The 15,168-nt window shown below is 35.8% G+C and overlaps 1 protein-coding gene across 1 annotated transcript in view; it reads left to right on the top strand.

The window, feature by feature from the left end:
* The window catches only part of LOC111150965 (complement factor H-like), a 76,538-nt gene that overhangs the window by 32,505 nt on the left and 28,865 nt on the right, over window positions 1-15,168 (top strand). Inside the window, exons 8-9 of the mRNA XM_022508653.1 lie at window positions 4,107-4,301; window positions 4,721-4,897. Coding sequence (XP_022364361.1) covers window positions 4,107-4,301; window positions 4,721-4,897 — 372 coding nt within the window. The remainder of the gene's footprint in view (window positions 1-4,106; window positions 4,302-4,720; window positions 4,898-15,168) is intronic.

Here is a 15,168-nt window from a genome sequence, read left to right as displayed (position 1 = left end):
GACTTTTGTTTTTGGGGAAGTTTTTGATTACTGATTTAATCTCTTTGTTAGTAATTGGTCTTTCAGATTTTCTATTTCTTCATGATTCAGTCTTGGTAGGTTGTATAGCTCTAGGAATTTACCCATCTCTTCTATGTTGTATAATCATTCATAGTAATCTTTTATGAGCCTTTATATTTTTCTGATATCAATTATATGTATTCTCCTATAAGATCCTGGACTTAGGTCAAAGTACAAGTACAGACAGATGAGAAATACTTTTAAAATTAGTGATTATTTGGGGTGTCTGAGGGGCCTCAGTCGGTTAAGTGTCTGACTCATTATTTCAGCTCAGGGCTTGATCTCAGTGTCATGAGTTCAGACCCCACACTGGGCCCCATGCTGGGTGTGGAGCCTACTTTTAAAAAAAAATAGTGAATATTTTAATCTATTTTGAGACTAGCTTCAGTCAAAACTATGACAGAGTCACCAGTACAATGGGACCACAACCTGCACTGATAGAAGTCTAAGGTAGAATGAGGCTGTTCTAAGTCTTGCCAATGTCAGTGCTTATCAGACTATATGTGAAATATTATATTTGCTTCAGAGGTGATCTTGTTAGAGTATAAAAACATATTTAAGTGTGCCCAGATGAAAGAGGAATATAGTAAAGAGGTTCAAGCCAATACTTACTTTTAACTTTATCCCCTTTGTATACCTTTTGAGAAGAAATCTCATCAGGCTGTTTTCTTTAATTGATATCCTTTGAAACACCATAATAGGTAGATAATCATAGTTGTTCTGAAATCAGACCACCAGGATTCAAATCTCTCCTTTACAATTTCACAGCTAATTTAGTTGAATTCTTTAAGACTCAGTTCTTGCAAATCCAAAGACTGAAGCTTGCACAAGGTAGAATTATTGTTAAATGAAACACATCTTGATGTATCATGATGAAATTCATTCAAGGATAGAGAGAAAATAATCTAAATCTTCCAAAATTAGTAGGGAAAAACCCTTAAAAGTTTACTTAAAAGAAATTAAGAGTAAATGAGCATCTTAATCTCAACATTGGAAGCTTGAAAAGAGGGGGGATCTAGCAATGAGAGCTATGGACTGTAGGCCAAGAATCTATACCTAGAGAAGGCATCATTTACAAATCCTTATTAAAGGGGCACCTGGATGGCTCAGTTGGTTAACCCTCTGCCTTTGGCTCAGGTCATGATCCCTAGTTCCTGCTCAACGGGGAGTCTGCTTTTCTCTGTGTCCATCCACCTGCCTTATGCTCGCTCTCTTTCTCTCTCAAATAAATAATAAAATCTTTTTTAAAATCTTTATTAAAGAAAAACATTAGTATATGCAAAGGATTCAAAGTGTATAATCCAAGTAACAAGTCTGCAGAAACTACTGGAAAATTTCTCTAATCAAACAAAAAAGAAAATGGATCAGTGAACTTAAGTATATAAAGATGATAATGAATACTTTGTGTGTGTGTGTTGGAAATTTTGTTCATGTGTTGGTCAATATTCCTTGCAAACAAATCATTTTATGGAAAAAAAAACCTAATCTTACTCTGGTATTAAAAGTACTAGATTATCTCTAAATCATCCAACAAAAAGGGAAAATTTTTCTAGAAAATATTATACATAAATGTCTTATAAACAATAGAACACTTAAACATATATGTAAGAAATATTCAATAAATAAGAATAACTCAATAAAATACAATTATATTATACCTCAATAAAAATAGGACATTTTTATTGTGTTTTAAAAGAATCGAACTATTGTGGCATCAAATATTCACTTTTCTCCTAAAATATACATATTATGACATATGACATGTTTGAAAACATCTCCTATATATGGTATATATGACATACTATGTAATTAGGACATTTTAAACACCTCACATACACTATATATATATATATACTATGACATGTGTGTCACATTATATATGATATATATGTAATATATGTGTCTAATATACCACATATAATATGACATATTCTGTATGACATTTTTAAATATGTCGTATGTATGACATATGTCATATATATTATGACATATGTATGACATTTTAAAATATCTCATTCACCAATTAAGATTAGTAATAACAATCAAATTCTTACTATAATCTTAATTAACTATTTAGATATTAAGAAATATTTTTAGGGGCACCTGGGTGGCTCAGTGGGTTAAGCCTCTGCCTTCAGCTTAGGTCATGGTCTCAGGGTCCTGGGATCAAGCCCCACATCAGGCTCTCTGCTTAGTGTGGAGCCTGCTCCCCTACTCTCTGCCTACTTGTGATCTCTCAGTCTCTGTCAAATAAATAAATAATACTTTTTTTAAAAAAAGAAATATTTTACTCCATTTCTCTGATTAAATAAAAAGAGGAAAACTTGCCTCAATGACTGGTTTCAGGCATTATTTTTCTGTATAATGTGGCAAATGGAAAATTTTTGTGTTTCTCTGTATTTCTTACACCATTTACAATAAATAGAAAAATAAGTTAATGAATGTTAACTTACAAAAAAAAAAAATACCACTATCTCCCTACATTGAGTTGGTTTGAGAAGAAAGGCAGAGCTCTGATTTCAGTTGAGAACAGAAAAGAATGGAAAAGAAGATAGATGATCTGGACAAGAAAATCAATATTTTCATCTCTCAACCAAGATGCTCATTTAATCAATCAGGGCTACGATATACATACTCAAGGAGAATTCATTAAATAGGTCTGTACTGTCTTATTCCTCAAGAGTCTTCCTACAGGGGCACCTGGGTGGCTCAGTGGGTTAAAGCCTCTGCCTTCAGCTCAGGTCGTGATCCCAGGGTCCTGGGATTGAGACCCACATTGGGCTCTCTGCTCAGTGGGAAGCCTGATTCCTCCTCTCTCTCTGCCTGCTTGTGATCTCTGTCTGTCAAATAAATAAAATCTTAAAAAATATTTAAAAAAAAGAGTCTTCCTACAAGTTTATATATCGTATCACACACAAGATATAATTTTAACTTCATTAACAATAACTTCATCACATATCCTTGTCTTCTGAATTTTGCAACTTTTCTTGTCCTAGAAATCCTGTTGCCATGAGTGAAATTATACTAATAAGAGGATATAATTCACCAATGAAACAATTTTTTTAATTTTTAATTTATTTTTACATTTACATGAAATTCATATTTTTTTTAGTACTCATAAGTTTTTTTATTAACATATAATGTATTATTTGCCCCAGGGGTACAGGTCTGTGAATTATCAGGCTTACACATTTCAAAGCACTCACCATAGCACAAACCCTCCCCAGTGTCTATAACCCAGCTACTGTATCCCAACCCCCCACCTCCCAGCAACCCTCAGTTTGTTTTGAGAGATTAAGGTTTTTTTTTATTTAAACTTTATTTTTTCAATGTTCCAAGATTCATTGTTTACGCACCACACCCAGTGCTCCATGCAATACATGCCCTCCATAATACCCACCACCTGGCTCACCCAACCTCCCAACCCCCACCCCTCCAAAACCCTCAGTTTGTTTCTCAGAGTCCACAGTCTCTCATGGTTCATATCCCCCTCCGATTTCTCCCAACCCCCTTCTCCTCTCCTACTCTCAATGTCCTCCATGTTATTCCTTATGCTCCACAAGTAAGTGAGACGGTATGATAATTAACTCTCTCTGCTTGACTTATTTCATCAGCATAATCTGCTCCATTCCCAACCATCTTGATACAAAAGTTGGGTATTCATCTTTTCTGATGGAGGCATAATATTCCATTGCATGTATGGACCATATCTTCTTTATCCATTCATCTGTGGAAGGGCATCTTGGCTCTTTCCACAGTTTGGCGACTATGGCCATTGCTGCTATGAACATTGGGGTACAGATAGCCCTTCCTTTAACTACATCTCTATCTTTGGGGTAAATACCCAGTAGACAACAAGTGTTAGAGAAAATGTAGAGAAACGGGAACCATTTTACACTGTTGATGGGAATGCAAATTGGTGCAGCCACTTTGGAAAACAGCATGGAGATTCCTTAAGAAATTAAACAATTCATTTCTAATTTGATTTTTTTATTAAGGTAAAACATTATTTATACTGTTTTTGTTTCTTTTCTTTGTATTGCAAGTGAAGACCTGTGATGCTCCAGAAATAAAACATGGACAGTTACACATTGGATTTAGGTTTACATCACCCTTTCCAGCAGCATTAGGAGTACGTTTTTCCTATACCTGTGATACCAATTTTGTGACTCCTTCAAAACATCATCAGGGACAAATTACTTGCACACGGAAAGGATGGGACCCAGAAAAACCATGCCAGAGTAAGTAAACCTTTTTCCAATTGTGTATCTGTAAATATTTCAAATAGTAGAGGGAGAAAAATGTATAAGTGAGTACCATTAAGCCTTGTATGACAAAATAAGGCCAAAGGATGAGTTTTATGAGCAAAAAGACCCATACACGTTTTTCTTTTTATAAGGAGCTCTTCATAAAAATCACTTTACAGATAAAGATAGAAGCTTTTCAAAAACACCCATATCATTCATACACATTTTAATTACAAAAACTGAAGATAAATAATATCAAATATTGATTTTATCTTTTTAGACATTTGGTAGTAGCTTTAGTTTTTCTTGAGCTGCATGTTATTTTTGGATACTTAGATGTTATAGCTTAAATATTGTACAAATAGTTTTTAACTTATTATTTTAAATGTTTTTATGGGTTTTATGATTTTTAGGACAATGTATTTTCAATTATTTGAAAAATGGAGATTATCCAAGACTTGCAGCAAAATATTCCCAAGGTGAATCTGTGAGAGTTAAATGTGATCCTGGTTACAGTCTTCAAGACAAGCAGACTATAATGACATGTACAGAGAATGACTGGTTCCCTCCTCCCGAATGTATTTCTCTCAGTAAGTAAAGTACATGGGCTGAGATCCCAGTATATTTATGGTTTTCTAACCCACATTTCCATTAACTGTAGCAAAACGTTTATATCAACTTTCTAATTTCTGCCAACGCATATACTTATCCTCATTTTTTCCAAGTATGTATGAATGGATATACAAATTTCTTGATACATATATAGCAAAATAAATGTTAACTGATAGGTATTAGTCAAGAAAACAGTAAAAGAAACACAAAGATGCCAGTAATAATAAAGTGACACCAGCAGTGGAGGGAAGGAGATGGCAGTGGAGTAGGAGGATCCTAGGCCTCCCTCATCCCATAAATACACTTAGATAACCATTAAATCATCCTAAATACCCCAGAAATCAACCTGAAGACTGGCAGAACAAATTCGACAACTAAAGGTCATGGAGAGACCACATTGAAGAAGTAAGATGTACAGAGACACAGTTTGAAAGGAATGGATTGTGGCCACTGAGGTAGGGAGAAAGCCATGGTCACAGAGGAAGGCAAGGGACAGATTAACACACAAGGCAGCACATGGGGAAATGAGTCACCATGGCAATTGTCTTGGAAAGTGAGAGAGCCCAAATTTCATAATTCTTAAAACCAGTGGAATTTAAAGGCTAGGGTCTTAAAGGTCAGTGTTTTTGGCTCTGGGACAGTCAATGGGCACTGGGACTTGGAGAAAAGATAACAAACAGCCTGAGAACATACAGCTGGAAAGAATAATCTGAAAAGCACCCGGGGCACACAGTGAGGAGTGTGTTGCAAAAAAGCAGTTTCTCCAGAGAGACCCCTTTGGGAACAAAGGAACTAGCAGGTGCCTTCTCCCCACCCCCGACCTTCAACATAAACACAGAGCCACCTGTGGGAACCAGCACAGGGCCAGCACTCACTACCTAACTTGTTTGCACCAAGTCCCAACTCCCTGTGCTCCAATGGAAACACACTTCCAGTCATGTGTGCCTTAGTCCCTGAGCAGCCAGACTCCTCCTTTGGGAGACCAACCCAAACCCCTGCCCCCACCACATCTCCCAGCCTGGGAGTTTGGAGACCCTTGATTCCAGGAATGGTGATAAGAGGTCTCATTTCGCAAGCAGACCACAAACACCTAGTTAAAACTCACCACAGTCAGGTCAGGGACCAAATACTGACCACAATATGGAAAGAGGGCCTCTGCAGATGACTGGCCTAAAGGATAAGGCAGTCAGGACACAACAGCAGTGTGCATACAGCCCACATTGGAGAACACCCTGAAGTGTCAGGCCCTGGGACACAGAGGTCACAACACTGCAGGGCAGTATAGAACCTCTTCTTCATAAGGCCATTACCCTTAAGAACAGGAGAAGTAGCTGACTTTCTGAAAAAAGAAGTACGCACAGAAATTTAGAAAAATTAAAAAAAAAAAGAAGAATTTGTCCCAAATAAAGGGACAATACAAGACCCCAGCCAGAAATGTAAGTAAAATATATATTAGCAATATGCTTGATAGATCATTTAAAGTAATGATTATAAAGATACTCACTGGACTTGTGAAAAAAGTCAAAGACCTGAGTGAGAACTTTAACCCAGACATAAAGAATAACATAGCAGAGATCAAGGGCTCAATAAACAAAATGAGAAACACACTTGATGGAATAAACAGCACACTGGAAGAAGCAGAGGAATGAATGAATGACCTAGAAGACAGTAACAGAAAGTAATCACACTGAACAAAAGAAAGAAAAAAGAATTATGCAAAATAAAAATAGACATAGGGAACTCAGTGACTGTATCAAACAAAACAACACTCATATTATAGGATTCCCAGAAGAAAAATAGAGGAAAGGGGGGGCAGAAAATTTATTTGAAGAAATAATAGCAGAAAACGTCCATTGTCTTGGGGAGGAAACTGATATCCAGATACAGGAGGTATTGAGAACCCCCCAAAATCGACAAAAGCAGACCCATACCAAGACATATTATAATTAAATTGGCAAAGCATAGTTATATAGAAAAAAATTTTAAAGCAGCAAGACAAAAACAAAACAAAACAAACAAAAAGACAGTAACATATAAGGGAAAACCCAAAAGGCTACCATGGGATTTTCAGCAGAAATTTTCCAAGTCAGAAGAGAGTGGCATGATAAATTCAAAGTCCTGAATGCAAAAAATCTGCAGCCAGGAATATTCTAACCAGAAAGCCCATTATTCAGAATAGAAGGAAAAATAATTTCCCAGACAATCAAAAATTAATGGAGTTCATGACCACTAAACCAGCCATGCTAGAAATATTAAAGGGGACTCCGAGTGAGAAGACAGCAAAAGTGACAGTATGAACATAGGTAATACAAAGCAATAAAAATGAATATTTATGTAAAAAAAAATCAGTCAACGAATTCAAAAAATAAAAGGATATAAAATATGACACCATATACCTGGGAAAGAGAGGAGTAAGAATGGGTTCAAACTTAAATGACCATCAACTTAATATAGATTGCTATGTGCAGAATATGTTACATACAAACCTAATGATAACCACAAACCAAAAACCACTAATAAATATACAGAGAATAAAGGGAAAGAAATCTAATATGTCACTAAAGAAAACCAGTAAACCAAAAAAGAGAGAAAGACAAGAAAGGATCATAGAAAATCTTCAGAAACCACAAAACCCGTAATAAAATGGCAATAAATACTTTGGATGGGAATAATTACTTTGAACAGAAATGGGCTAAATGCTCTAATCAAGACATAAGTTGACCAAATAAATAAAACAAGACCCATCTATATGCTGCCTACAAAACTCATTTTGGAACAAAAGTCACCTGAAGATTGAATCTGAGGATATGGAGAATATTTATCATTGCAAATGGGTGTCAAAAGAAAGCTGGGGTATCAATGCTTATATTGGACAAAATAGATGTTGAAACAAAGACTGTAACAAAAGACAAAGAAGGACAACATATAATGATAGAGGTGTAATACAACAAGAAGATACAACAATGGTAAATATTTATGCAACTGACATGGGAGCTCCCAAATACATAAAACTGTTAATAATAAACATAAAGAAACTAATCAATAATAATACAATAATAGTAGGGGACTTTAACACCCCACTTACATCAATGGACAGATCATCTAAATAGAAAACCAACAAGGAAAAAATGACTTTGAATGACACACTGAACCAGATGGATTTATACATTCAGAACATTCTATCATAAAACATCAGAATACACACTTTTTTCAAGTGCACATAGAATAGAACACATATTAGACCACAAAAGAAACCTGAACAGATTCAAAAAGATCAAAGTCATACCATGCATCTTTTCTGACCACAATAGTATGAAACTAGATATCAACCACAAGAAAAAAAAAAACAAAAGTCCACAAATACATGGAGGTTAAGTAACATGCTACTAAAAATTGAATGGGTCCAAGGAAATAAAAGAAGAAATTAAAAAGTACATGGAAACAAATGAAAATGAAAACGCAACAGTTCAAAACATTTGGGATTCAGCAAAACTGGTTCCAAGGGGAAAGTTTATACCAATACAGGCCTAGTTCAAGAAGCAAGAAAAATGTCAACTAAACAATCTAAACTTACACCTAAAGGAGCTGGAAAAACAACAAGAAACAAAACCTAAAACCAGCAGAAGGAAGGAAATAATAAAGATTAGAGCAGAAATAAATGATGCAGAAACTAGAAAAACAATAGAAGAGAATGTGAAACCAGGAACTCATTTTTTGAAAAAATTAATAAATTTGATAAACCCCTAGTCATAGTTATCAAAAAGAAAAAGGAACCAAATAAATAAAATCACAAATGAGAGGGGAGAAATAACAACCAATACCACAAAAACACAAATGATTATAAGAGAATATTCTGAAAAACTACATGCTAACAAATTGGACAACCTAGAAGAAATTACTAAATTCTCAGAAATATAAACCTATAAACCAAGATTGAAACAGGAAGAAACAGAACATTTGAGCCAACCAATTCAAGTAGAAAAAAAAAAATTGAATCAGTAAACAAAAAACCCAATAAACAAAAGTCCAAGATCAGATGGCTTCACAGATGAACTAACCAAACATTTTCTTTTAAGATTTACTTTTATGTTTTGAGAGTGGGTGGGGATGGAAGGGCAGAGGGGAACTCAGAGAGAATCCAAGCAGACTCCCTGCTGAGCTCAGAGCCTGATACAGAGCTGGATCTCATGACACGGAGATCATGACCTGAGCTGAAATCAAGAGTCGGATGCTTAACTGATGAGTCAACCAAGCACCCCTCTACCAAACATTTAGGGGAAAGTTAATATCTATTCTTCTTAATCTATTCCAAAAAATAAAAAAGGAAGGAAAGCTTCCAAATCCATTTTATGAGGCCAGCACTACCCTGATACCAAAACCAAATAAAGACACCACAAAAAAAAGAACTAGAGGTCAATATTTTTGATGACACAAAAGACACAAAAATGTCACATGGACACAAAAATCCATAACAAGATGTTAACAAACTCATTCCAACATACATTTTTTTAAAATATTCACCACAATCAAGTGGAATTTATCACTGGGTTTCAAGGGCAGTTCAATATTCACAGATCAATCACCATGATACATCACATCAGTAAAAGAAAGGATAAGAACTATAAGATCATCTCAACAGAAATTGCTTTTAGGACAAAAAGCATTTGATAAAGTACAACACCCATTCATGATAAAAGCCCTCAACAAAGTAGGTTTAGAGGGAACATACCTCAACATAATAAAGGCCACATATGAAAAACCCACAGCTAACATCACTCATAATGGGGTAAAACTGAGTTTCCCCCAAAACTGTTTTTCCCCTGAGGTCAGGAACAAAACAATGATATCCCACCACTTTTTTTTTTTTAAGATTTTACCTATCCACCTGACAGAGATCACAAGGAGTCAGAGAGGCAGGCAGAGAGAGAGGGATGGAAGCAGGCTCCCTGCTGAGCAGAGAGCCCGATGCGGGACTCAATCCCAGGACCCTGAGACCATGACCTGAGCCGAAGGCAGCGCCTAACCCACTGAGCCACCCAGGTGCCCCTATCCCACCACTTTTATTCAACATAGTACCAGAAGGCCTACCCACAGCAATCAGAAAACAAAAGGAAATAAAATACATCCAAATCAGTAAGGAAAAAGTAAAATTGTCACTATTTGCAGATGACATGGTATTCTATATAGAAAATCCAAAAGACTCCATCAAAACCTGCTAGAACTGATCGACGAATTCAGTCAATTTGTAGGTTACAAAATCATAGTACAGAAATCTATTGTCTTTCTGTACAGCTATAATAAAGCAGCAGAAAGAAAAATTAAGAAAATTGTCCCATTTCCAATTGCACCAAAGATAAAATACCTAAGAGTAAACCAACCAAAAAGGTAAAGGATCTGCACTCTGACAACTATAAAATACTGATGAAAGAAATTGAAGATGTTATAATGCAATGGAAAGACAGTCCTTGCTCATAGATTGGGAGAACAAATATTGTTAAAATGTCTACACCACTCAAAGCAATATACACATTAAATGCAATCCCTATCAAAATACCAACAGCATTCTTCACAGAATGAGAACAAATAATCTTAAATTTTATGTGGAACCACAAAAGACCCCAAACAGCCAAAGCAAGCTTGAAAAAGAAAAACAAAGCTAAAAAAGAAAAACAAGCTTAAAAAAAGAAAAACAATTCCAGATTTCAAGTCATATTACAAAGCTGTAGTGACCAAGACAATATGATACTGGCACAAAAGTAGACACATAGATCAATAGAACAGAATAGGAAACCCAGAAATAAACCCACAATTATATGGTCAGGTAATCTTTGACAAAGCAGGAAACAAAATTCAATAGGAAAAAGACAGTCTCTTTATGCAATGGTGTTGGGAAAACTGAACAGCAACATGCAAAAGAATGAAATTGGACCACTTTCTTATGCCATTTATAAAAATGAATGCAAAATGGATGAAAGACCTAAATGTGAGACATGAAAGCATAAAAATCCTAGAAGAAAGCACAAACAGTAACTTCTCTGACATCAGCCACAGCAACTTTCTAAATAGATCCCTGAGACAAAGGAAACAAAAGGGAAAAGGGAAAAAAAGAGCCTATTGCTACTACATCAAAATAATAAGCTTCTGCACAGCAAAGGAAACAATCAACAAAACTAAAAGACAACTTTTGGAATGGGAGAAGATATTTGCAAATGACACACTTTAAGGGGTTAGTATCCAAAATATATAAAGAACTTATAAAACTCAACCCTCAAAAACAAGATAAACCAATTTAAAAATGGCCAGAAGACACGAACAGACATTTCTCCAAAGAAGACACACAGATGGCCAACAGACTTACAAAAAGACACTCTTTATCAGTTATCATCAAGGAAATGCACATCAAAACTACAATGCAATATCACCTCACACCTGTCAGAATGTCTAAAATCAACAACACAGGAAACAACAGGTGTTGACAGGATGTGGAGAAAGGGGAACCCTCTTGCACTGTTGGTGGGGGTGCAAACTGGTGCAACCAGTCTGGAAAACAGTATGGAGGTTCCTCAAAAAGTTAAAAATAGAATTTCCATATGACCCAGCAATTACACTACTTGGTATTTACTCAAAGAACAAAAACACGAATTCAAAGGGATCCATGCACCCCTGTATTTATAGAAGCATTATATAGAATAGCCAAGATATGGAAGCAGCCTAAGTATCTATTGATTGATGAATGGATAAAGAAGAGGTGTTATAAAATGGAATATTACTCAACCATAAAAAGAATGAAATTTTACCATTTGCAACAACATGGATGAAGCTAAAGAGTATAATGTTATGTGAAATAAGTCAGAGAAAGACAAAAACCATATGGTCTCACTCATATGTGGAATTTAAGAAACAAAACAGATGAGTAAAGGCGGGGAGGGGGTAGAGAGAGAGATACAAACCAAAATAAAATAAAACAAAACAAAACAAAAAATTAAAAAGGACTCTAACTGTAAAGAACAATGTGATAGTTACCAGAGGGGAGAGAGGTGGCAGAGGGCAGGGGAGATGGGTAAAATAGGTGATGGGGATTAAGGATTGCACTCATCACAAAGAGCACTGGGTGATGTATGGAATTGTGGAATCACTATATCATACACCTGAAGCTAATATAACACTGTATGTTAACCAACTGGCATTAAAATAAAAACTTAAATACATACATACATTCAATCTAGAAAAAAAAGAGTGATACCAGCAAGATTCCAGAATACAAATTTCTATTTTTCCAGTCAAACACCAGTTTTGACAATCACACACAGACAACAGCATCTTTCTGGGAATTTTGGAATCTAGCAGAAGTTTCAGCACACCGTTAGGGCAAGAAGATCCAAGAGTGGATGCACTGAAGTGGGTGAGAGGAACAGTTTTAATGATCTGAGTCACTCCTCCCCCAAAAGTGGCACAGTTCAGTGCCAAGAAAGACCCACTCAGCCTGCAACTTCTCCACTGGGGGAAAGAGTGTATGAGTTAGTGTCTGGCTTCCTCAGCTGTGTGGGTCTCTGACCAAAAGGCCCATTTCTTTCTCACCACATCCAGAATACTCAGGTGATCTTCATGACTGATGGGATCGGGAAAGGCTTGGAGCACAGCAATCAAGCCTCAGAAGTCATCAAGGGACAAAGATCCTATTAACTTCTTCGCACTAACCACTGGGGATGACTGGCCTGCTGATCCTCCTCACCTAATAGCACCCCCAACATTCTGCACGCCCACTATCCATTGGTCAGTTCCTTGTGTATGTTCCAAAGGTAGTGAAAGCAGCAATTTTTAGATGCCTAGTGAGCATACCTAGAAAGCCAAACGGACCCCACAGGAATGGCAGAAAGCACATAGTTGAGCATTCAGCTTTGCACCCAGCAAACACGAAGCTGTCAGGACCCTGACTGGCTTTGCAGGGTTGAAAGAAGGCATACAATCTAAGAATCCCCCCCCCCCCCCCCCCCACACACACACATGGTAGCTAAACATAGGGAGCAGATATATCCATTAAAATGTTTATAAAAAAAACTCAGATCCCTAACAGGTGTGACAGAAAGTATTTCTCTCCCAAGTCTCTCTAGTTCCAGGAAAGACTAGAGGGAGTGAGAGCTTCTTCAAAGATGAAGACAGCAATGCAAGACATGAAGGGACATGAAAAATCAAGGAAGCATGACACCACCAAAGGAACACAATAATATTCCAGTAACTTACCCCCAAAAATGAAGGTCTATGATTTTTTCTGATAAAGAATTCAAAGTAGTAGGGTTTTTTTGTTTTTTTTTAAAGATTTTATTTATTTATTTGACAGATAGAGATCACAAGTAGGCAGAGGCAAGCAGAGAGAGAGAGGAGGAAGCAGGCTCCCTGCTGAGCAGAGAGCCCCATGTGGGGCTCGATCCCAGGACCCTGGGATCATGACCCGAGCTGAAGGCAGAGGCTTTAACCCACTAAGCCACCCAGGCGCCCCCAAAGTAGTAGTTTTAAGGAAGCTCAGTGAGCTATAAGAAAACACAGAAAGAGAATTCAAAGAAATCAGGAAAACAATGAGATAGAAATCATGAAAGGAACCAAACATAAATTCTGGGACTGAAGAATACAATGAATGAAATTAAAAATACAACAGAGGGCATCAACAGCAGACTTTATGAAGCAGAAGAAAGAATCTGTGAAGTAAGAGAAGGCATTTGAAATTTTCTAGTCAGAGGAGAACAAATGAAGAAGAATTAGAGTAGAGAGAGCCCATATGAATTACAGGAGACTATCAGAGGAAACATTTTAGGCATTGTGGAAGTCCCAAAAGGAGAAAAGATGGAGAAAGGGGCAGAAAGTTTACTTAAAGAAATAATAGCTGAGAATTTATAAATCGAGGAAGAGATATAGACTATCAAAATCAAGAAGCTCATAAATCCCCAAACAGATTCAACCCAAAGAACTAATCTCCAAGTCACCTTATAATAAAACTGCCTAAACCAAAGACAGAATTTCGAAAGCAGCAAGAGGAAAAAAAAATGCCTCATATAGAAAGGCAGTTCTATGAGAGGTGTTAATAGTGATAAATACCTCACTAAGAAAAAAAAATGATTTCAATTATGCAACCAACCTTATACATCAAAAAAATGAGAAAAGGAATAACAAACTAAGCCTAAAATTAGCACAAGCAAGGAAATAACAGAAATCAAAGAAGAAATTTGTGAAATAAAGACCAAAAAATAATCAACAAAATTAAAAAGATAAACAAAATTGACAAATTTAAATCTGATTAAGAAAAAAGAGAAGATCAAATAAAACACAATGAGAAATGTAAGTGGAGATAGTCGACTGATGCCACAGAAATACAAATGTTCATAAGAGACAACAATAAACAATTACTTACCAATAAGTTAGATAACATAGAAGAAATGGATAAATTCCTAGAAATTCAAAACTTGCCAAAACAAATCATTAAGAAATAGAAAATCTGAACAAACCAATAACAAGGAACAAGTCTAAATCGTTAATTTGAAATATCTCTGCAAAGAAAAGTTCTGGAATCAAAGTTTTTATTGTAATTTAAAGAATTAATACCAATTCTTCTCAAACCATTCCAAAAATTTGAGGGCAAGGGGCACTTCCAAAACTACTTTACAAGATCAGCATTACTTTAATTCCAAAGTTAGATGAGGACACTGAAAGAAAAAAAAAAAATTATAGGTAGTATCACTGATAAACACAGATACAGAAATGCTCAACAAAATATTAGCAAACTGAATTCAACAGCATATTGAAAGATTCATACACCATAATGAAGTTGGGTTTATCCATGGACCTTAAGGATAGTTCAACAGATGAAAATCAGTATCACAAACCCTATTAACAATACAAAGGATTAAAATCATATAGTCATCCCAATAGAAGAAGAAAAAGCATTTGACACAATTCACAATCCATTTTTGATAAAAATTCTCAACAATTAGGTATTGAAGAAATGTACCTCAACATAATAAAGTCCATAAATAAGAAGCCTATAACTAACATCATATTTAATGGTGAAAAGCTGAAAGCTTTTTCTCAAGGATAAGGGAGAAAACAAGGATACACACTTTCACCACTGTAGACCAAAGGGAAATGAAAGATATCCAAATAAAAAATAAAGAAGTAGAATTATCTCTGTTTGTAGATGACATATATAGAGAAAACCCAAAGATTCCACCAAAAAAAGAAAAAGTTAGAATTAATAAAT

Source organism: Enhydra lutris, unplaced genomic scaffold, assembly GCF_002288905.1.
Source record: "Enhydra lutris kenyoni isolate GAN:26980312 unplaced genomic scaffold, ASM228890v2 scaffoldscaffold25, whole genome shotgun sequence".
NCBI classification, from domain to species: Eukaryota; Metazoa; Chordata; class Mammalia; order Carnivora; family Mustelidae; genus Enhydra; species Enhydra lutris.
Note: the sequence above shows the minus strand (reverse complement) of the source record. Positions and strands in the feature narration are given on the sequence as shown.